At 37.6% G+C, this 23,366-nt stretch overlaps 1 protein-coding gene across 5 annotated transcripts in view; it reads left to right on the top strand.

Annotated features, from left to right (window-relative positions):
* Positions 1–23,366, top strand: part of LOC134746085 (protein alan shepard) — a 262,336-nt gene that overhangs the window by 175,458 nt on the left and 63,512 nt on the right. For all 5 annotated transcript variants that reach the window (XM_063680323.1, XM_063680325.1, XM_063680326.1 and 2 more), the window contains exon 2: positions 6,653–6,865. In XM_063680323.1, the coding sequence (XP_063536393.1) occupies positions 6,653–6,865 (213 nt within the window). The remainder of the gene's footprint in view (positions 1–6,652; positions 6,866–23,366) is intronic.

The raw sequence follows: 23,366 nt of genomic DNA, 5'->3' as shown, positions 1-23,366 counted from the left end.
CAAATCATAGAGTACTTAGTTTGAGGAGACTTAAGAAATGTTGCTTAATTAAAAGGCATTGTTTTAGATACTTGTCTTATTTATCTTTACCGATACTGACGTTTTCTTTTACAAATAGAGAAAGTAAGTGCCAAATGGGACGTTAAATTGTTTTTGATTGATTGTTTTCATTAGATCGGAATTGGTTTCATTGTCCATTGTTTATTAAATAACTGTCCATTAGTAAATTTCTTTTAGCGATTACTTAAGTTTATAAGAGTTTGCTCCGCATTTGGTACTTATTGAAGTGCACACAATTTAAAACAGCGATAAGCTTGAGATCAATTTATGTGTTTGAGTTCGCTAATCGATTGCGTCGCGGTTTAAAGCGAGGCGCTCGCGCGAGTTACAATAAAAGGTCGAGAACAAGCCACTCAGGATAAAGTAAAAGCACGCGAGTGTAAAATACGTGGCAACCGCTCCTTAAATCTTCACTTTATTCAAGCCCAGTTGCTCTTACTATATCTCGAAGAGCCGTGCCCCGGGGAATAGCAACGCTTTTATTACCTCTTATTGGCTGGCGTTTAAAGTGAAGAGACAACATTAAATTTACTTTCCTGTCCCTATACAAGAACATTGTGAAATGACTGTTTAAGACCTGACTGTTAAAACGAGTCATTGGACTTTCTGTCATGATCAAAATGTATCTCCCGCTTGAGAAATAATGAATTATCTTATCTGAGAAAATAGAACCTAAAAGTCTGAGTCTAATAATGAAAATATCATGGTCACGTCACGTCACCAAAATGTAACAACACGTTCACATAATGTTGTTATTTTTAATAATATTGTACTTACTATTCGAAATGATTCTACGACTTAATTATATACTTTTAACGAAATAATATCAAACAAAAGCATATTATTATTGTACAGGAAAGTAAGAGACTTTAAACATATTTCCAAGGTAAATATGAAATTTTGAATTTGATTGGTAGGTAGTAGTATTGTAGTTACCAGGTGCAGTACCTAAACTAAATCTTGCATCAGCTAGTTTCCCCCACAGAAGTTTAACTGAACTATATCTAACTTTGTGTTTGTGAATAGTTTGGTTAACTATTAGCTAGCATGCAGAATAGTTGCCGTTTTGTACAACTTTTAATAATACAGGAACACCTAACATTTTGGTGTATTTTACTCCAACACAAAATTAATTATCTACAATTATAACTTCCAAAGTCAAACCTCATCATTACCTGCCCGTAAGAACTTGAGCATCTTTCGAAAAATTCTAAGGTAGACTGCCGAATGACAAGGTCTATTTACGGAATAGCTCTTCCGATTACGTATAATTTTAGCGCTTAGGTCCAAAGGGTGGCAGGGGGCAGTAAGCTGCGTTGGCCGAAGCGTCGTGTCGTGTCCTCGTAGTTTCTTACAAAACTTGGAGTTGAAATGTGCGTAATACTATTATTATTTGGAACCTACCGTGCTCTACAACTGAGCAAAGGCCTCCTACCCTTTCAACTAAATTATTGATATCTTTCTAGTGTTGTGTTTCGCTAAAACAAATATTGGTATTAGCAATTTTAGTACAATAGTTATTTGTTTTACAAGGGGGCAAAGTAGTTGTTTAAACTCTGGTGCTAATTTTGATACCCGAGCAAGCGAAAGATAAAGCGAAAAATGGAATCTTTAGCGTTGTAAGGGTTTCAAGGCACGAGGGTTCAACACATTTTGCCACCGAGTGAAACACAAAAATTTTCACCACACCAACACAAGAAAAATACTAACTGTAAAATATCAAACAAAATCGAAGCAAATCAATTCAAAATGAATGTTATTAAATATTACCATTCAAAATCATCATTTAAAAGTCAATTCTACCACCAAACATAAGACAACCACTCAAAATTTACATTTGATTACTTTGCCTCACATGTGAATAAAGTGCAACTTTCTTATCAGTTTCTGAACAATCAAGAGAGCCTTTACCAGGTGATGGTGTGTTAAAAAAACTAATTCTGCGTTGGGGCTGTGGTTGGCAAGTCTGAGCTAATTTAGTTTTCCTTTAAAAAGTTTTACAGTCTTTGTGAGACTATACAGTAATCCTTGCTTTCAAATCTTTCAATTACCCAGGAAAACATGACAAACTAGTCATGGATTTGCAAAAATTCAAGCGGATACGTGTTATAGGTACTTATAACACCCCATTCGCGTCGGCGTTTAATAAGTTGACGTCAAGCTTATATTCTAATTTCAGAATACTGTTCCGTTTACATATAATTGAGGGCTTAGGTCCAAAGGGTGGAGGGGGGCAATAAGCTGGCATGGCCGAGACGTCTCGTCCCGCCGTCGCCAGTGATCCCACACGACACTCGACAGGCTACATAGCTGTTAGTACCATCGCTAAATGAATCTAGGACTACGTTCGTCTCAGTTTAACCAGTATCAGTGTGACCTCAGTGTCTGTGCATTGTGTGTGTGTAAAGCGTGAAGTCGTGGCATCATTTCAGTTGCAAGTTACAGGTGACTGCATGCCTTGAACCATATGATATTTTTTCTACCGTCGTAGTAAAAAAACCTCTGCAGAATTTTACTTACATTGATGCCTCGTCCTTTCCAGTCCAGAACCTTGAAGGCATCCTCCAATGCAGCGGTGAACAGCTTTGGGGAGATTACATCTCCTTGTCTGACTCCCCGCTGCAATGCAGCAACCGTGCGTTATACGAACCATTTCGAGCTACTTTTGACCCCTTCACAACTCGAAACCTAATATAACCCACACACATGAATGGCACATTTATTCAAGCCCCTTCCCCTTAGCTTATCTAAAATACAAAAATCGTATATTGAAATTTTTTAGATTAATTTAGACTTATAAACCAAAAACCTAACCCACTTCCAGATGACCTAGGAACTTGATACTTGTCATCAGGGTAGACTATTACACTATTAGGTGTATAGCTTTCATAATGAATACTATAGTAATTTCTGTACCAAAAGTAGTATCCAAAAGCTAGTTAGCTAGTTTTTACGTATAGGCTATATTTGTCTATGTTACTTTTCTAAAATTTGGTTTCTTGGTAAAAACTAGCCAAGTCAAATCCTTTATAATTTCAGGATTTTCTACACAGCACAGAACTTGTCATCCATATAGATCTCTATTCTTTTGTCGGCGAGTCAACAATGACACATATTCTTAATATTGAACTTGGCTCTCATTTCACATTTATGTTTTTGTGGGATTTTAATAACTTATATGTATGTCATCGGTTACCAGCAATAGAAAGTTAATTAAGTGTACATACGGCACATTTTGTAATTGGTACGTCGTTGTTCATATTTTGATTTCACAGTTATGCATATTATTTTAAAGTAATATCGGACCATATGACTTGATTCAGTCAAGCTTTTATTTGTTCATCGTTTTGTTTTGTTCAAATAATATGTCAGATGCGATGTCACGAGCTGTAGAAAAGCAATGTTAAATTGCACCCCAAAACACGGCTCATCTCGTCCCCATACGGCCAGAACAACCTTCTATGTAGGAGGGGCGGTTAAAATGAAGCTATCGTCAATCTTTAAAATGAGGCATAAAGATTTTTACAGCCAACTATTTTTAAACACTAGCTTAATAACTTTTACGAACCCTTTGTTAACTTTAAGTGAACAAAACAATAATAGTGGGGTGTTACTTATAAAAGAAGCTTCACTTAACTTAATTATATCTTTTTTTTTTACAAAAACAATCGATTTAATGGTTTATAACTAGTATCCCATTTAGTCTACTTAGTATTTTTGAGACGTGAACGCTAATTAGTTTTACTTTCTTGGCCGCAGGGAGAAAGAAAATAATGAATATAAATTAACGCGATTAAGTCCAAAATTTTCAAAATAACCTTGAATTAGCTTGTACGGCAATAAGACACCAGTGATAGTTAAGAATCCACATTTTACCATAAGTCCTCGCAGGATAGTGCCACACTCGCTAAGCGGATTGCCGGCTTATCGCTTTACACACATACCTACTCACCTATTTTTTACTCTAGCAAAAAAATAAGAGGTTATAAAAGAATAATGGACATTGTAGAAAAACGACAACAAAGCTCTGATCCCTGAGGCTTTCCTAGTCGGTTTTTCGGATTCCGTGACTCAAATAATTAAGACCGAAGATGGGGGTCGCCGGGTGAAATTATACATTGTTATTGCCGCTATAAATCTCATTTTCGTCGGACGCGCCCGCACAGAATGACAAGTACCTACACTAGAAGAATTTCATAACCCATCGGCCTATGCCTGACCATAGATAGTGAATGTTAAAGACTGTTAATGAAATTTGTATAGACATTTATATAAGTTTAATTCTACAACAAAATTATATTTGAGATTCACGGCTTACGCCATTGCCACCACACACCGCTTAGAAAAATATCAGACCCATAGGTATAATAATATGATTTGTATTATGTACAAATGTAACCGCCTATCGACCTCCATTTAACACGGTACTTAAGGCCATTAAGTGAACTATCTGAATAATTCAGATATTTCAGATAATACAGATACAGATATACAGATAATAATTCAGATAATTCTAGAATTATTCCAGATGGCAAGTGAGTGAGTGTTTGACAAGTGTCAAAGCTCCTATAAAAAGAAAAATGAAAACCCATCTTTAACGCAACTTCCATGAGAAACGCTACTTTGTGTAGTGTTTACCAGTCTTACTATTTACTTGGTTCGGTTCTAACTAAAAGCCAAGGGTTCGAATGGGTTTAATCGCCAACTACCGCCCGTACCTTGCCTTCCTCTCTCCCTCCTATTTGCACCCCTGTACATAAAGACGGAGAGCAAATATTCATATTAACGTCAAACAAGTTTGAAGTAAAATCTTCAATAACTATTATGACAAAGCATACCTACGACTCGTATGAAAACATTTTATATGAACAAATAATGTACCCTGATAGATTGTGGTAAATAGAAACTTCAATCCTAATACTCACGTACTTACATTAAAAATGCGATAGTTTGTAAGGATACCTATATGATTGCGAGGATGTCTGTAAGTTTTTCGTGCTAAAACGACTGAAAGTAAATACGTTGAAATGGAACTACATAAATGTATGTACCCTGAGTTTCATGCTTTAAGACGAATGTGGACGATCGCGCGAAACCTCCTTTTCATACAAACGTAGTCCCTATTTTCCTCTCTGGATATAAAATATTATATAAATTATCTTTACGCAATTTGATGTAGGTACCTATTTTTTTAACCAATGGAGTCAATATCCAGGGAGGAAAATGGGCACTACGGTTGTATGGAGACGCGGTCGTCCACTTATCTTCTTAAGAAAGTGAAATAAGCGATAGAAGTTCGTATGAATCATAATGAACATGTGTATAACATAACACGAACAGTAGATAGCTTTTTAGTAGATAAAGGTCTAATGTAGTACTTATTTACGTAAGCTATAAGACTAGGTTTGCGAAAGTGTGCAGACACGCTTAGTCACGTCTCTCGGCACTTACAGTAATATGTTTCCGTCAAAGATGTGATGCAAGTAGGCGCACTAGCACATGCGAAGATATCGGATTCCTGACTACAGTGTATCAAAACCATGTGTTAGTACTTTTACGAGTAGGGCGTTCGCGTGTTGCTTCATGTTTCAAAAGTGCATCAAGTGTTTGTTATCGTTTGTACTCTTATATTTAGTTTTATTCAGCATTATGCCTATGTATATGTGTGTCTGATTTAGTGCAATCTATTGGGCTATATGCGGTAACTTAGGTGGTAGCATATTTGACCTTCCGTTAGCTCTTATCATACTAAGTATTTGTTATTATGCTAAATTTTTTTTTTCAATCGACATCAACAAGGTACAAAGGCCCTTTGGCCCGTACTGTACCGACAAAGACAAACGAGAAATAAGAAATCTTAAAAAGTGTAGGACCGTATTAATATTTGTTTTGGCATAAGGCCTAACGGATCTTTATAACGAGCTTTAAAACTAATTATAGAAAGATTGCCCGGTAGTTAAGTAAGTAGTAGAAACTGTTTACTTTATGAGGACAACGACTTGTAATTTGATGCCTTCGCTCTCTTAGAGCGGCCCCTATCATTCGCGGCGTATGTTAACTAAATAAATGAGCAGTGAAAGTTGCCGCTCCGTGTGAACGAAGCGAGCGTTTAATTTGTCTTAAACGCCGCGAGGACCTCTTCTAACCTCTCCTCGTGATGAATTTATTGTGTTAATACACCTTAGATGTTCGTAAATTATGATATTAGCCCGACTGCCAGCTGATACGAATAGGATAATTATTATAAATCGCACGTTCTTTTGTAGGATTCCTTAGTTTAGCCACTGTCAAAATATATGGTACCAGACGACGAGACGACGAAGGCCTTATAAGGGTCTCTAAGGTAATTGCATTGCAAAAAATAATTGTACACCGTCTATTGTAACCCAAAATTCTTTCCATTTCCCCATAGATTTCCAAGATTTTTTTACATCCGTGATGATGATTGTATTGATCACCCATTTTATCCAGCAGCCGTATCAAAATACCATCTTGCTACGCTGGGGCCCGTGTCCCGCCAGCAGGGGCACTATTCGCAACAGATATTAGTTTCATTATAACACATTAATAATAAGACGTTTTCGAATTCCAGAGCACCGGCGGTTGTCGTTCAGCTCACGGCGCAGGCGGCGCGGTGACGGTCGCGAGCGCAGGCGCGGCGGGCTCGTGCGCGGCGCGCATGGCGAGCGCGGGCGCGCAGTACCGCGGGGCGCAGCAGTGGGCCGCCGCGTACCCGCAGCCCTGCCGGTACCCGCCGCCGCAACCGCAGCCCTACGCACAGCAGCAGCCTTATACGCCGCACCAGGTAAGCTGATATTATTTTTCTACAAGCATACTCTTCCTCCTGCTGAGCAACGGAATTGAACTATACGAGAGGAACTAGAGATTTATGATAAAATTTGCAGGTGTGCTAATCTCACAGGGCAGGGAAGTTTATGCCAATAATTTTTTTTACTATTAAGTCAGTTACGACTTACTTTTAAGTCTGTCACGAGACATGAGATTCTTGAAAATTCATGCCATAACCTGTCTTACACCATTAATTTTCATTCTCAGTTATCTATAATTTCCATGCGGGCATGACGAAACCTATAGATTCAAGGATCCAACGCTTTATTGAAAATTTCGTGGGAATTGAATAACTGCTACAACATTGTAACTGCCTATACATATAGCAACGTGCCTATCGATTTTAGGTAACAATAAATTGCTACGTCAATAGATCCCCTTAGTTCGACAGCCATTCGTCGATTCGTCAATTAATCACAAGTTCAAACAAGGAGCGAGGTCAGTAATATCAGCTCGTTCTACTCGTAAATTACACATTCTTTCAATTTAAAAAACGCATTTAACCGATTTGCAATACCGAAGTGATCCCATTCATAAGTGTTCCGTGAACAAAGTTTTGTACGAATGTAGATATAATAGTAGATGCGTTAAGTTCATAAAAAATGGGGACTAATACTGGTCTTTGCTGAAGCAACTAATTAAGATAATAAATTATTACATACTGGTAATTGTTTATTATACTTTCTAATTAAATGATGATGTTTGAGTGCAAAGTTCTAATTTAATGTTTTAAATTTAATGTTCTAAATGTTTGTAGCTGGCACTAAATAGTAAAGCTTCTTCATGGGATCAGGCATAAATAAATAAACAATCAACAATCGTATAATTAATAATTAAACGAAATTCTATCATTTAAAATTCATAAATTAATTTTTAACAAGCAGAAACGTCTGCGATCGATGCTATTAAGCTTAGAATAAATTTAAAAGTGCTCAGTTGGCAGAGCGCTGGAGTATCGATCCAGAGGCCGTGAGTTCAAGTCTCACCCAAGGCAGTAATTTTTCCACTTTTAAATTTATTTAAAATTCATGTTTCCATATCCGCTAGATGATACTTAATACAAAGATACAAAGGGTAAAAATGGGACCTTATTACTAAGACTCCGCTGTCCGTCTGTCTGTCTGTCACCAGGCTGTATCTCATGAACCGTGATAGCTAGACAGTTGAAATTTTCACAGATGATGTATTTCTGTTGCCGCTATAACAACAAATAATAAAAGTACGGAACCCTCGGTGCGCGTGTCCGACTCGCACTTGGCCGGTTTTTTTTGTAACATAACATGCATTTGACAATAACAATACAATACAATAACAATGTACCTACTTTTAAATTTGTTATAGGTCATTACGCCACAACTTGTAAACATTTCTGCCGTTAGATGTAGGGTGGTTTTATATCATTTCAACTTCAAAGCGCTACTATGCACTACTAGCTCTATCCGCGGCATCATTTACGGCGTCTAATGAGAGCACTTTATGAGCGCTAGAGCCTATTTTAAGGCACGTAGAGTGATTACAGCGTTTCACTTTTAGGTAAGTATACATAAAACACTCTTTAGGTATCGTTCGGATTTAGACTGCACCAGCGTTACTGCTATGAAGCAATGCAATTTGCAACACCTAATGTAGAAATGTCAAATAAAAATGACCAGTTTGACGTTTCTTGCAGCAATACAGTAGTAGGATTGCAGTGCAGCAATGCTGGATTGACATTTCCTGCAGCAATGCGGTCGGCAATAATGCTGCACGGACACGCTGAGGCAACAGCTGCAGGTAACTCTGTGCAGTCTGAATCCGAATGTTATCTTGTTACGTGCTTGTTACGAGTAAAATACATTAACAGTTAAGCAAAATAGTTTCTTGCAATAAAGTATACAATAAAGCTTGGTATAAAATTAGCTTAGTATAAAATAATCGGAGAAAACCTCTACATTTCATTACTATTTTATTAAATTTATTTCAAATTAGAGAATTACTTATTACTTCCATGTGTTGTTTTATACAAATTTCATTGTATCCGTATCGTAAACTTCAACTGAATACAGACAAACTCAATCAGAAGAGTAATTTACTTGAGTGTACGCTAAGCGTATGTGCATTGACTTTTACCTTAGGTAAGTTAGCTGCCGTCTGCAATGTAAGTTTAGGAACTAAATTTACCTGAAGAGATAAACCAAATAAGGTAACATACTATATTAATAGCAATTAGCAAAATTCAGCTAAGAATAGCAAAACTATAATAAACAGAATAAGAATTAACAAACGACGGCACCCAGCGTTGCTTTTAATCATCAGCAAGAAAAATACAGACAGTAAGCAATTCTAAATATACAACAGTATATAAATAAATAATGTGGCCCTAGTGAAAAGCAGCGCAGTTGTAAAAGGGCGTAAGTTCCACGAAACACATGCCCTTTTGGACCTAAGCTGAGTGAGACTTGTACCCTTTTTCACTAGGGCCACGGTATATCCCGTTAAAGCCGTTTCTATTTTCGAATCTGCAATTTTTATTTTAAACATAAGAAGTTGACATTCTTTTTGATCCTGGCGCTAAAGCGGAGAGCGTCGACTGGCGGTGAAATACCCACTCTTCAAAGGCATTTTCGCTGTTGGTAGATCCTGGATTGCCCCTTATAAAGCCGCTTAAGAACTGCAACTGCAAACGAAACTTTACGAGCTGAAAGTGCCTGACGTGGTTTCCTATTTTGGGGAAGGAAAACAGTAAATATCTGAAATATTATAAACCTGTTTTCCCGGTTACTTACCTTATTATGGTATTTTCCGTACCTTAAAACTACCGCGAGTTATCTGTTGCGGACTAATAATATATATATACCAACATAAACAATATTAACTTATTCTAGTAAGGATGATAAAATGCTGTTTATGTGTGCTGTTGGTCGGTTGCAGTGCCTGGCCGTGGCTCCAATCCGCGGGTTCCAATTGCTCATCAGGCGCCAGCTAATCGAATGCTTGAGTGAACCAATGTAAATACACTTTGCGTTCATGTTTAACTTGACAACACTGTTAGGCTGGTTTTCCTGAGCGTTCAACTCTGCAAGCACATCTGCAAGCAATATAGGAATCCTCGGCCAGCATCGGCCTGGATAATTAACCGAGATGTTGGCGCGTCGACAGCACTCCATCAATTTCTGCGCCCCGACCGCTCTTGCTCGTTATGCATTACATAAACAATATTACGTGATTAATGCTTTTCTCGACCGCAAGCAGTGCCACCGGATCATGATTTGCATGAAACTAATTAATGTACAAGTTTGATACTAAGTACACAGTGCAAATAAAGCGACGCGCCGCGTGTAGTTGCGGCTCGCGAGGGCTTCGTGAGCAATCCCGCTCGATAAATCAAATGTGAACTGGTTTAAGGCAGCTTAAAGAGACCTTTTTCATAATCGTGATGCTTAGAAATTGTCGTTGTGATCCTAGCGATATGTAATACTAAGGAAACTTACTTTTACAGTTTTTTTCACCTGTTTCAGACGTTATTTTCCATAATTCCTTTTTTTCTGGACTATAACCTATTTTTAACAAACAAATCAATGTTTTCAATGCCTATAAGATAGAAAACATACTGTTTTCAAAAAAGTTTAAGATGTTCAGGATATGACGTACTAAATTTTGCACTACCCACCTAGTTAATGCTTCCATAAAAAATGCATTAAGACATAATACGATACTAACTAGTTCAGTTTTCTAACAAAAAAAAGTTCCTGTTTCAGACTGGACTGCCTATCTTCAAAATATGCACAAAAAACACTCTCGTATAGCCGACGGGCTCATAACATTATCCGTAATATCCGTGATCGTAGTCTGACCTGAAATTTATTTGACAAAATAAGATTAGATTGAAAATGTGTTTGTTGCATAAACAAAATTTAAGAGGCGAGTGCCAAGCGTTGGAGAACGAAGCGACGAGACAACAAGCGATATTGCCCTCCTTTATACGGACTAGAGTGCCGTTGACAACGCTAGCCAATAAACCACAATGTTCACCTCCTAACTGCACTTAGGAACTAATCCCCACTGGGCCTTAGATGAACTCGTATTTTGAAACATAAATATTGGAGCTCAACAAATTAAACTTCACACTTAACTTTAAGTGGCTTAACTCTTAAGTAAATTTGCTTAGTCGATATTTTCAGTGATATATAAAAATGCTTAAAGGAATAGTTGGATTATTATTTAACGTTTGTTGTGGACAGTTTTTGATGAAGACATTTTTTAGAAGTAGCAGTATATTTTGATGACGTGCCGCTTCTGGTGGAAGTATAAAACCTGTAAAAATGCCAAAAAGTCGGCTGACACGCTCAAATAGCAACTTAGTTGCGTATTAAAGTACCACCTTTTAGTGATTTTTATTCGGGTTATGTTATATTCGGGTGCATTTTAAATGGTTTGACGATAGCTATCGGGTTTGGATAATACAGCTTGTGTAGCTGGGTGGTGGCACGCTGGCACGGAGGGTTCACGCGCTAGGCGCCGCCAACATAAACCAGATGTCGCCGAGCGTGCTCTCCGCCAACAGTCTACCACCTATCGCTCCACCCCTCCACAAGAATCTCGTAAAAGGAATTTCTTTGCGTTCGCGCCCTTATCGCTTTTTGAAATAAAATGTAGCGGGCCGCGTCGTACGTGTTTTATTACAACGCTTCTCCTTCGGGATTTATCTCATGGTCGCCTTCGATGCTAAACTCTTTTTTTACTTCCGATTCTGAAAAAGAATTCCGCTTATGCGATCTGTTTCCTCCTTACGTTGTTTTTTTATGCGCCGTGTAATTCAGTGACACTAGACGCTGAGATTGTATACGTCGTTGCCGCTATTGCTGAGAAACATTTATTAGGTACTTGGATACTAAAAGTGTTTCAGCACGTACGAAGAAAAGTAAACTAGACTTTTATATCGTCTTTTTACAGTTCTTTTAAGTAGGTAGGGTAGGTACTTTAACTGTAGATATATAGTGTACCTAGTTCATATTTATAGGAAGTTATAACTTTAGCATCGCCGACTGCGAGGTGACTAAATATTACCTAATGCATAATTCATGGGTTAGATCGATATAGCAAATAGCCCCGTACGCAAGTTTCCTTTAACATAAAGCTAATTAATAATGAATGAACATAAATCGTCTAGTTCCGTTTTTACCCGATATAGCGCGTCCGAATCAGGCGAGTGTCCTGTAGTTCCGCGAGTGCATGGCGATGGCGGTGCCCCGTGGAATATCAAATAGGCCGCCGCTATTATATCGCTAACTTTTGCAACTGTGTAACACTTCGCACACGAACAATAACAGACATACTATTAAGTGGTACTTAAATAGCTTATTATAATACAATATTTATAAAAAGTCCATGGAAATGTATTAGCGTTACTTTTTTTTTCTTAAGAAAAATGACTCCTTTTTTTTCATTATTATTTTCACGCAAGAAGCACGCAAGGTACCTACCACAAAACGTTTTTAATTTGTAAACATTTCTGTATGCATATATGTATGGCATATCCACAGTGACTGTTTGCTGAATGCTCGTATAGTGTATATCTGCCCTATTATCGCCACCACAACACAACACAATAACAAGTAAATATAATAAATGCTTGAGGAACACAAACAAGTCTTCACAACAAATAATGACAACCTGCTAGGTATCAAGATTAAAAATACGACGCCGAGACATTATACTGTTGTTATACTTAAACAGTTTATTTTCAATAAAAGCAAAGTGTATTAGGCCCGTCACAGACAGAGCGATAATATACCGATACCGACGAATACGATATCTTTTACGTGCTTTTTTTGACAGAGTTCACACACGAAGCTATATTATATATTTTGGTATCTTACGATATATTATAGCAAGGCATCTTAAGATACCTTAAGATGTTATGGCTCGGTATATTACGATATATTTTGGGATATTTCGTCTTTCTCGTAATGTAGGTGCTAGACGGAGAGCGATATATATTTTGGTTGTCGTGTGTGGTGCTTAGCTATACTCTAAGATATCTGTCGGTATATTATCACTCCGTCTGTGACGAGCTTTATGAAAGCAGCAAAGTAATAGCATCTTTATTACCATGTTATAGCTTTCATTAATATAATGTTTACTCAGTAAACTACAGTTGAGGGTTGTGGGACGAGCGCGCGTCACAGCCCTTCGGTTTTAGTAAATAAACAAGCCTACGGTTTAATTGTATACATTCCCGATCTTCTTCCTTGATAGGGATAAAACGTAACGTACTTACCAGTAGCGGTGCGTCAAAACTATTAACTACTAGGTAAGCTGAAGCTAACTTAGCTTTTATTTTCTGAAAATTAAGGCAAGCTGGTGAGATTCGAGTACCAACCTTCGTATCTATACCTATTATAGTCCTTTGTATAAGTATGTCACAATTTTCTGACATTAATTTTGCGGAGAAATTTGACTGACGTGCAAATTAGGCGCTTGCGAACTCTTTGAGCGATCCGTAATCTACATAGATTTAAATACTAATTTGGTGAAAAAAATGTGTTACAAAAACGTCATATGATATGTAGGGTGGCACGTGTTCTCGGCAGCGGGGTTCGGCAGTTTCGACAAAACACAAATCAAAATATGCCGTCTCCCGCCGGCTTGATTAATGACGAGAATATGTCAGCTGTCGGCCCTGTCACAATTCTGGAGCTTGTTAGATTCGCCGCGCCCTTCTCGCGGCGAGTCTTAAATAGACCTCGCTTTTTTGGTAAAAAGGGACTAACAATTTTTTGTTTGTTAAGTGCTACTTTATCCCTTGTACGGGACGACCCATGAAATTAATCTTTACTTACCTATAAAAGCCTACAATGAGCACATTAGCTTTAATAAAGGGGAAAAACAGTGTGATAGTGGTATCTAACTTTGTGCATTATTGCTACATAACTTAACCCTTGTAAAACTTGAGTAACTTCGTAGTGGGAAAGTAAAAAGTATGAATTTACTGAATAGTAAGATGATGGCTATGACACGTATTATTTACATGGTTGACAGAGGTCAAATAGTATGAAAATAATATAGTAGGTCCACAAAAAATCCCATTTTTGCCACAACAAGTGCAAATTATCAACATCGCAAATACGGTAATGGCATGGCAGTTACTATAGCACCCTAGGCTGTATTACAGGCTTTAAGCCTGAATCTACACTCACATTACATTTAAAGATTATGCTGATGTATTTAAATGTATGCGTTACGAGGAAAATTTTTGTAGATGAAATTACCACATTTATATCAGGAGTTTTCTCTCTGGTCGTTTTCTTTGAGATCCTTTCTCAATGTCGGGCGGAGTCATTACGGCGGCCCCTAATATTTGCAGCAAAATGTTTCATTTTATTCACGATCATGGTCAATCAAATATTCATTGTTGCTTAAAAATTCCGTCGGGTTTGCGGAATGTTTACGAGTATTATGAGCTTTCCGTCTTACGAAGCTTATTGACTTAGAACGTAGTTTATTTTGGTTGAATGAGTGGTTGCCGCGGCACATGTGCAAGACCCCCGAATAGTTCAGGGTGAAAGTATAAATAAACAAGGCTTGCTGATATCTGTCATCCGAAGAATTAGATTTATTTCGGCTCTGGCGGAAGGTGAAGGACCCTAGCCCCTCGGTGACGCGACGATACATGCTTCGGCTTATGTTTTGTGAAGAGATAATGCTTACTTTCCGGGTATAGTGTGCACCGTCGCATTTGATCTTAATCCAGGGAACTCGTTTGTCGTTTAATCAATGCTTCTTCACTTTTTGAGTTGTTGTTTTATTTTATTGCTACTAGTAGGTACAATGGCCAAAACATGTGTTAAACTTAATAAAGTAATAGCCTCAGAAAAGTGAGTAACGTTTCTTCAAGTCACCCGTACCGTAACCGTATGCACGACAAGAATTCTAACGTAATTTCGATAACAAAACTTGCCCAATATTGTGGACCGCGATTCGGCTCCATCACGCACAGATAAAAATCGGTTTTTGTTTTTTTGCCGTAAGGGTGCATGGGTGTTTTTTTTTGTTGAATTATGTTAATCCGGGAGTGACGCGGGCCGGGTCGTTACCGATATTTAAATACGCCCGTGCACTGGTCAAGGATTTTTTTGGAAACGCTTGACCCAAAGCTGTACGTCGTGTCCGAGTGGAGCCTCCATTTTACGAGGCGAAAACAGAGCCAACAGAGGGTGCCCGAATTTTGTCGCTGACAATTTGTTTTGTCGCCCTTAAATACCGATGTTTTTCCTTCTTCTAAATACGCCGCGAGCGAGAAATTGATGACCCCTATTAATCTCTTTTAAACACTTTCGTAGATTAACGACCTCTGACCAAATATAAACTTTGTTACTCACAAATTATGTTTAAAATCATGGATTTGTTCATATTAGAATTAAAAACGAGTTTTTACCCTGAGTTGAGTTTTCAAACCTTCTGTATCATCTCTCCTCGGGGGCTATGATTTAATATAATTACGGAGGCCTTATTCGCCCTCGCAAAGTTTAACAATAGGTCCAAAGCAACAATTAACATTGCGCAATAAGAAATAGAGCGATAGGTGCGGACTTAAGTTAATTATTTCTGCTATTCCATTAGGAGCGAGCTCCCGAATTCTCCTCCCATTATTTCGTATCAATCTAATTATTTCCGTTAATTCTGTTAATGTTTAAATGGGATTTCCTATTTGTGCTATCAAAGCGATATTATACGCCTGCATTTTAGTGATGTGGTCAAACAGAAACTGTCAATACTAGGTATATCGTAACGGAAGAGAAACGGAGAAGTAGCCCATAATTTTTTTTTTGGTTATAATGAGTATCATGACATTGTTGCCATTTTTTGAGAACTGGCTTGGTTAAATCTGATTGTTCTACTATTCGTCATGTAATAAACGACAACGTTGAAGTGGACCTATGACATATTTGGCTATTTGGCTGCCATTTCACAAGTTTGCCATCAAAAAGCAACACCTGTCAAAAAAGCTGTGCAGTTTGCGACTGATTTCTCCACAATAGATAGATATCATGATGTAAGTATTTCAATAGTGAAAACTAATAACAGTAAGCCCTATCTAGTTTTGCAAATATTGAACCTAAATATTTGTATATTATACATCGAAACAGACATAGTAACTGCAGATGAATCCGCTGATTGAAACGACGATAAAACAAATGGAGCGCTCAATTTTAATAGATTGAATGGATTTATGTTTCATTCCGCGAGCTTTAGCGAGAATAGCAGATGGATTTTGAATGAATGTTATTACAAAGTGGTTCCCTAAAACCGGAATTTCATCTGCAAACTGTCTATAGTTAATTAAATTGGAAATGTTACAACCGCGCGCAGCTGTTGCTCTAACGCGTGCCCGTTTTTTTTTACAGTTTGCGCATAGTTTTGCAGCGATATGAATTTATTTTCAATAGATACGTTTGAAGTGGTACGCTTTCGGATTGACGGTATGAGTAATAACATAATACACATACCCTATTGTTAGTGAATGGGTCGGTTTATACAGGTACACATTATTGTTATTGGCATAAGGTGCTAGCTTTTCATTGATTCACGTTATTCAAAAGTTACTTAATTTTAGCGGTTATTCTATCAAAGTAATATATACTATACCTATCGCTTACAACGTCGACTACATAACCCAAAGTTATTGTTAACATAACTTTCCCGAATGATCAGAAGTACCATAATATGAAACGGCTTAAAAAGTGGGAATGAAGCGGGCAGCATGGTGGGCACCATGTGACGTGGCATTCACGCACGCGCTACGCTATCGAGCCGCGACCAACTGTTGCGCCGCGGGGGCGGGGGCGCGTGACGTCATCGATGTACGTACGTATGTGTGCGGTAATAACGTAGAACGGGCACGTACTGAAAATCAGTAGGCTCTTTTACGAGGAGGAAATGAGAATGGATACGATTTGGAAACACTTTAAAGTAAACTGGTTTAGTTCGAATTCGAAGTGATTAAATTGCTTGTTGTAATTTCAATTGTCGCTCACTTTTAGTTGTGGTGACATGACGAAAATGTCATCGGCGAATCGTAAATTTTAAATAATTAGATATTTATGTTATAGATGACACAATGAGCGGTTGTGTATCCGCTTGTTAACTGTATCAAATCTCGTATATAAACAATATACCCTATTCTAGTTACCTATATTGCCTTATTTTCCTGTAAAACATTATTAAAATTCCGTTTGTAAGCAAGGAAAGCAATCTAAGAGATCAGTTAAATATCATTATTTAACCTTTTGAACGCCAAGCATTGACGTAATTCGACGTGACACCGCAATGAAGCAAAATAAAACCTTAGAGAACAATAGTGATTACAAAACAGGATATCGATATTTTCACTGATTTCGTTTTTGACATACTTAGATTAGAAGAACCACTACACAGGTGTTTTACAATATAATATTAGATAATTCTGGCTTTTAGCTCTACTAAAAACCTTTAAATAACGTATTTAAATATCAAAATGTACTTGTAACTTCCACTCAAATCTCTCAATAATGCCACATCACTACTTGGTGGTGACGTCAGGCATCGGACGTGAAGTGCCGTCATGGGCGCACGGAACACTGATAAGCGCGCGTTACTCAGAGATGTGCAAACCCGTTGTCGATTATTATTACCTACTAATTAGCAAACTGCAGTATCGTTACAATAAAATAAATGCATAAGGGGTTACATTATCACAAAAGGTCAGTACCGTCTTTCAAACCAAGTTGTTTAAATTAAGCACGAAAACAAGTACCGTAACAGCACAAATAGCAGTTATTTTAGCAAAAACAACTCCTATTACAAAATGTATGGGATTAAGCCATATCTATTATTGATGGCGCTAGCGTGTTTGTCGGAACTGCGCGAAACGATTTCTATTAGGAGATTGTTACTTTCATATAATAATATTATTCCTCCATGACTCGGTCACATCACTAGGCGACGTCAAGTGCCGTTTTTGGCGTGGCTAGCTATGCTATTTACTGGGTAAGTCGTATTATAACATAATGTTGTTTTTTTTTAACCTTCTATTCATAGTTGAATTGTAATAAAGTTATACAATAAAGTAGAAGGGCAAAATAAAATAATGCAAATACAAACAAAGAAATATAGTTATTTATTAAAGAGTCTTTGATAAATTAAGTTTGGACGGCAAATGACGTCGGCGGCGTGAGTGGCACAAAATGTCGACGACGTGATTTACCGTCTTTGGCGGTCAAAAGGTTAAAAGTAAATATCAAGTTATTAAATTCACGACGAACACAAACGTTCTCTTAACATTTAAATTAGGCATCACCTGCGCTGTTGACAGTACGAAACAAGCAGTATTCAAATAATTCACCGAATCGCTTTGACGTCTATTTCTAGCGGTAGCGACCTTTCAGAATTTACATTTTATATTTTTTGTCAAGTGGACTTGCCCGGTGCGATGTTTGCATTTCCCTTTGCAATCGTACCTCCTCTGATACGAATAAAAATCCATTTATCTCGAGTAACCTTCCCGAAGATATTTCTGTTAATCCAACTTGTATGTACAAATTGTATAAAAATGGTTAATCGCATGAAAGTATACAATTTCAACCGATTAACTATTTTGTTAAGGGACTCCGTTTGTAACATTATTATGATTTAGCTGGACGAGGGATCTCTACCACGACTAGTCGTGTGCTGCCTCCATCCAAAGGTGGCTTAGTTATGTCAAAGAATTTTCTCAAATGATTTTTACGCCTCACACCCTAATCTGTTAAACAAAAGCCTTTGTTTCTTTTGTTCAGCGGTTACCAATGCTACCGCTGCTGACTGAACGGCAACAAACTCGTTTAAACAAACGAACGAGTTGTTTAAAGAAATTTTACCGTCCTATTTATATGGTTCATATTTATGTAGCAGCTCTGTATTCTGAGGCCACACACAGGCAACGATCGTCACTCATTACCCGAACTCGTTATCTCGGAATGAGCTGTTACATTTTGAACCTATTACATCAGGTGATCCGTCTGCTCGTTTGCCTCCTATATCATAAAAAGAAACCCTTAATACTATCACAATAGTTGCTTTTTAACGACATGGTTGCTTTGGCACGCGCTCTGCACGCAACTAAGGCGCCTCTCCATAAAAGCAACAAAGGCTTTTGTTTAACGGATTAGGGTCTGAGCCCTAAAAATCATTCCAGAAAATTCATACTATACGAGTAACTCCATATAAGACGAATACAGTCTAAGGAAAAACGTGCCTCGAAAATCAAGAAAAATTTATTCTCGGACAGATGACGCCTACACCTTTCGCCTATTCTCGGCTAGATGGCGTTTACGGTTTCGTTTTGTTATTTAACATTTTTAACACACATCAGCAATAATAAGTACAAATAATTTATCCATATACTCGTATATATATTTTTTCTGGTATTTTTATACAATTTAATTTTTAGTTTTAATCATGTGTCGATAGATGGCAGTAAATTTAAATTTACTATGACAGTATCACAGTAACATCCCCACCCCTATCCTATATATTTTCTACATATATCAACAATATTAGCAAAACGTAATTATTCTAATTAAATATTAATTTCACTCAAATTAATAATTGTAGGTACCTACACAACCGTTTTCTTAGAAAAGTTAAACGTACCTTCAGTGATTTTAGTTACACAAATTAAAAACCACCGTAAAAATGTCGACGCATAATATTTAGGTATGCCCAAACCCACAGGGACGACGGAGAAAAACGTCAGAATTTAAATTACCCGCGAACATACAACGCGGAGCGTACTAAGTATGCAAAATATAGGTTATTTGTCAAAAGTTTGAGCGTGTTTGCGACGTGATGATTAGTCGTCAAGAAGCTCGCTCCCGCCCCCGACACCTGTCGAACTAAGCCAGACTGATTGGGACCCCCATTTTACTTGCAAATAACACAAATGTCTGCGCCAAGGCACACGTGGTCCTCCGTTATTACTCCGCACAAATGCCACTATCTACAATGCAAACACAATCATTTCGGAATGCAAACACAATCATTTCGGAAACAATGTCTCATCGGATTGACAGTTCCGTGTCCGGAATGAAGCAGGCAACAAAATGTGTTACGACAAAGTGCGAACCACCTCTTAAAAGGAATGGGTCGAAAGATCGTAAACGAAGTAACTCGGAGTAACCAGGCGTCTAGATTTTTCCTAGTATTTTGGAAAATTTACGCGAGGGACGAAATGCTGTTTTTCTGTAAGTGTTACGTACGTACCTACTATACATACTCTATGGGATTGATTGTTAAATAAACGTAGGATTTTTTAGGGATGGTTTTTAGAATATTTGTTTTCTTTGTTGACATATGGCTGAGATTTAAATTTGGTTTTCTATAAAAACGCCGTATCGCGAATGTACCTGATGTGTTCCTTATTTGCACCTGTAAGTAATTGCACGATACAATAACTCAAACTTTCTTAGCCGGTGGCAGACGGAGAGACGCTTATGTTATTAATATTGACACCAAAGTGAACGACAGTGAGGGTTAACGAACTTGGTTTGAAAATGATAGAAATTTGATTCTTAAACACAAAATTTTGTCAGGACTTTCCAAACTTGTGTATGGCTACGATATTCGAAACTATCTGACGATAAATCTCGGTTACACTGCGGAGTTTCCGTTAACCAAACCGAGTGGTAATTCTCTGCGTAACAAAACTTAAATCCGACACTGGTCCCGCGGGACCGCGGCCGTCTGTCGTATTTAATTATAGGACCAAGGACGGAGAGTATTCCATTTAAACGGACACGTACTTCACAGCCGGCTACTTTGTGTTATTGCCGGTTGCAGGTCGATAATAAACGGTTTCATTCATGCCATGTCGGTCCGTACGATTTTAAACGCCAGGGGCGTTAATTCGTGGATTTAGGCTACAAAACAAGAACTTTGTATCACTGTTTGCAGATCACTTACAATTGAGTAAGTCTTGATTTTATTTTATTTTATCGCGTATATATATATATCTTTACTTGAAAAATAATTATAGTGTATAACTAGCCTTATGAACCGATTTTGCATGTACAACCAGCCTTAAAGTTTGTAGTCTATGATTGTTCATTATTTTAGTATGTGGGTATTTTTGCACTTTGTAATTTTTCCTCAGTCACCCGTTGACCACGAACGCTGTAAAGAGTTCGAAACGTCGGGATGTATTATAAATTCAATATTAAGGCATTCTCTACCTGTCAATCAATGGGTTAAACCAGAAAGATTAAGTAGAAGCAATGTCTTTTAAATTAAATGAATTTGTAACCAAGAATGAATAGTATATATATGAATATAAACTATATTGATAAACTTACCTACTTAATAGAAATAAACATAGGTACATATTTATTTACCTAGTGTGAATCATTAAGTTGACGAAGAAGAGTGTCAAGGAAATATTTGCGCAACATGCGCTTGAATGTTAATTTGATCCGGCTGCGGTTGTCTGATAGAGAGTGGAAGAACGTTCCAGTCTGATTTCCTAGACAGTGAAAGAATTGGACATGATACCCGTTCGATGTTGGGGGACAATGAGCTTAAGGCTACGGGAAGAGCGAAGATCTGTGCCTGGACGTGGAGTAACAAATTTAAATTTCGAACGGAGATAATCTGGGGCGGACGGGTCAAACAAGATAGAGAGTACACAGAATACGAAGGGACCTACGTTTTCGTATAGGGAGCCAATTAAGTTTTCCACGGAAAGAGGAGATATGGTCATACTTATGTACACTTAGGTAGGTTAGGTAAGTCCGAACACGAACCGAAAGCAGCTATTAAGTAGCCGGTCAAATTTATTTATAAAATCTTGAGTGAGATTAGTGTAACAAACATCAGCATAATTAAGGATAGGCAGAAAAAGAGCTTGGACGAGAAGAGTTTTTGTGCTGACCGGGAGAAAATGTTTATGACGATAGAGTGCTCCGTTCCATCGGTTTGCCGCTGTCACTGTCACATTTCGCAAGAAAGAACGGGAAAGATCATGCGCGCCAAGTGTCAATTTTATTCGAATTTTGTCGATTTTTATTTATTTTAAAAACGTTACCGTACAATATCGAAATTCGAAAGCTATGAAATTACTATTTAAGTTAAGATTGTTTTTTCTTCTTTTTTTGTTTATAGTACCACATAATAAATAACCGAGTAAAGTTTGATTAAAAGTCCGAGTTAGACTTTGAGAATTAATTGTATCGAGCGAAGTGTCATAATTCGTGTATCGGAAGCTATGTTATTAAAGATAATATAGTCAAGAACTACACATATTTTTTCCGCGTCTACGAATATCAACGCCTCTTAGAAAAACATGATCATATAAAGAGATTTTTCGCCTTCTGGCTCAGGGAACCGCCTTAACGTGTTAATTACTCTACGACTAACGTCGGACACCTGAGGTTCCCATGTGAGCCCACTGTCGAATGTTAGCCCCAGGTTCTTCACTTGCGATGAAAGCGGAATAACTTATGTTTCAAAGATAACCGGTGCCAATTAAGCAGTGTTTACCAAAGAGAGTAAGCGGGTGCAGCCAAGTAAGAAAGGTTGACTGGTCGAAGTGGTTGGGAATACCAATTGGCATTAAGTCCGCTAATTGAAAATTGGTGTACGAAATACAGTTCATTATTTAAATATGTATTACATGTATACATATCCGTTCACCTATAGGTATAAGATCTTTACGTTCCAGTAGGTATGTTCCAAACTCAAACGTACGTACATTTAATAGTTTTAATACTAAAAGTTAATTAAGTCAATGTGACCGACATAATGTGAACCCGTCCCATGTAGAGCTTAAAGGCAATAATCACACATTTCACACTTTTACAGCCACTTCATACTTGTTATAACGAGAGGCTTCGCGGCCGGAGTGCGTCAATTACATTTTACAATGTTATCTGGACAACAAAGTAACAGAAAGAAAGGACTCGTTTTTATGGCGCTCTACGTGCTTTTAATATTACTAGCGCCGGATATTCTCTAATAAAGCTCAGGTTAACTGGCTATGAAAAGTTTCAAAGGACAATGCAATTATAATAAAAATGCTTGTTGCAATCATCTTAAAATTGCCACAGCATTTTTTAAATGTATATTGAGCGTGTTTTATTTTTTTTCTGTTTTTACGTTGTTTTCATGCTCAAAGCGCGCTTTTTAGGGTCCCTTCAAAATTGTATACTTACAGCTGATTGTGTATTTAAAACGTAGATAGTATTTTATGTGTAATTTAGGTATAGTATAGATAAGTAAGCTGTACGCGTAAAAACCGCAAATCGATGTACAGTTTAGCCGTTTGGCACACGCATACTAGAGGTTAATAGTTATTTGTTATACAAGGGTGCAAAGTTGTATTTTACCCGCGAGTGTTTCAACACGAGAAGTAAAATACATTTGCACCCGTGTGTAACACAAAACTTTTCACCTCACTATAGCGAGGA

Source organism: Cydia strobilella, chromosome 12, assembly GCF_947568885.1.
Source record: "Cydia strobilella chromosome 12, ilCydStro3.1, whole genome shotgun sequence".
NCBI classification, from domain to species: domain Eukaryota; kingdom Metazoa; phylum Arthropoda; class Insecta; order Lepidoptera; family Tortricidae; genus Cydia; species Cydia strobilella.
Note: the sequence above shows the minus strand (reverse complement) of the source record. Positions and strands in the feature narration are given on the sequence as shown.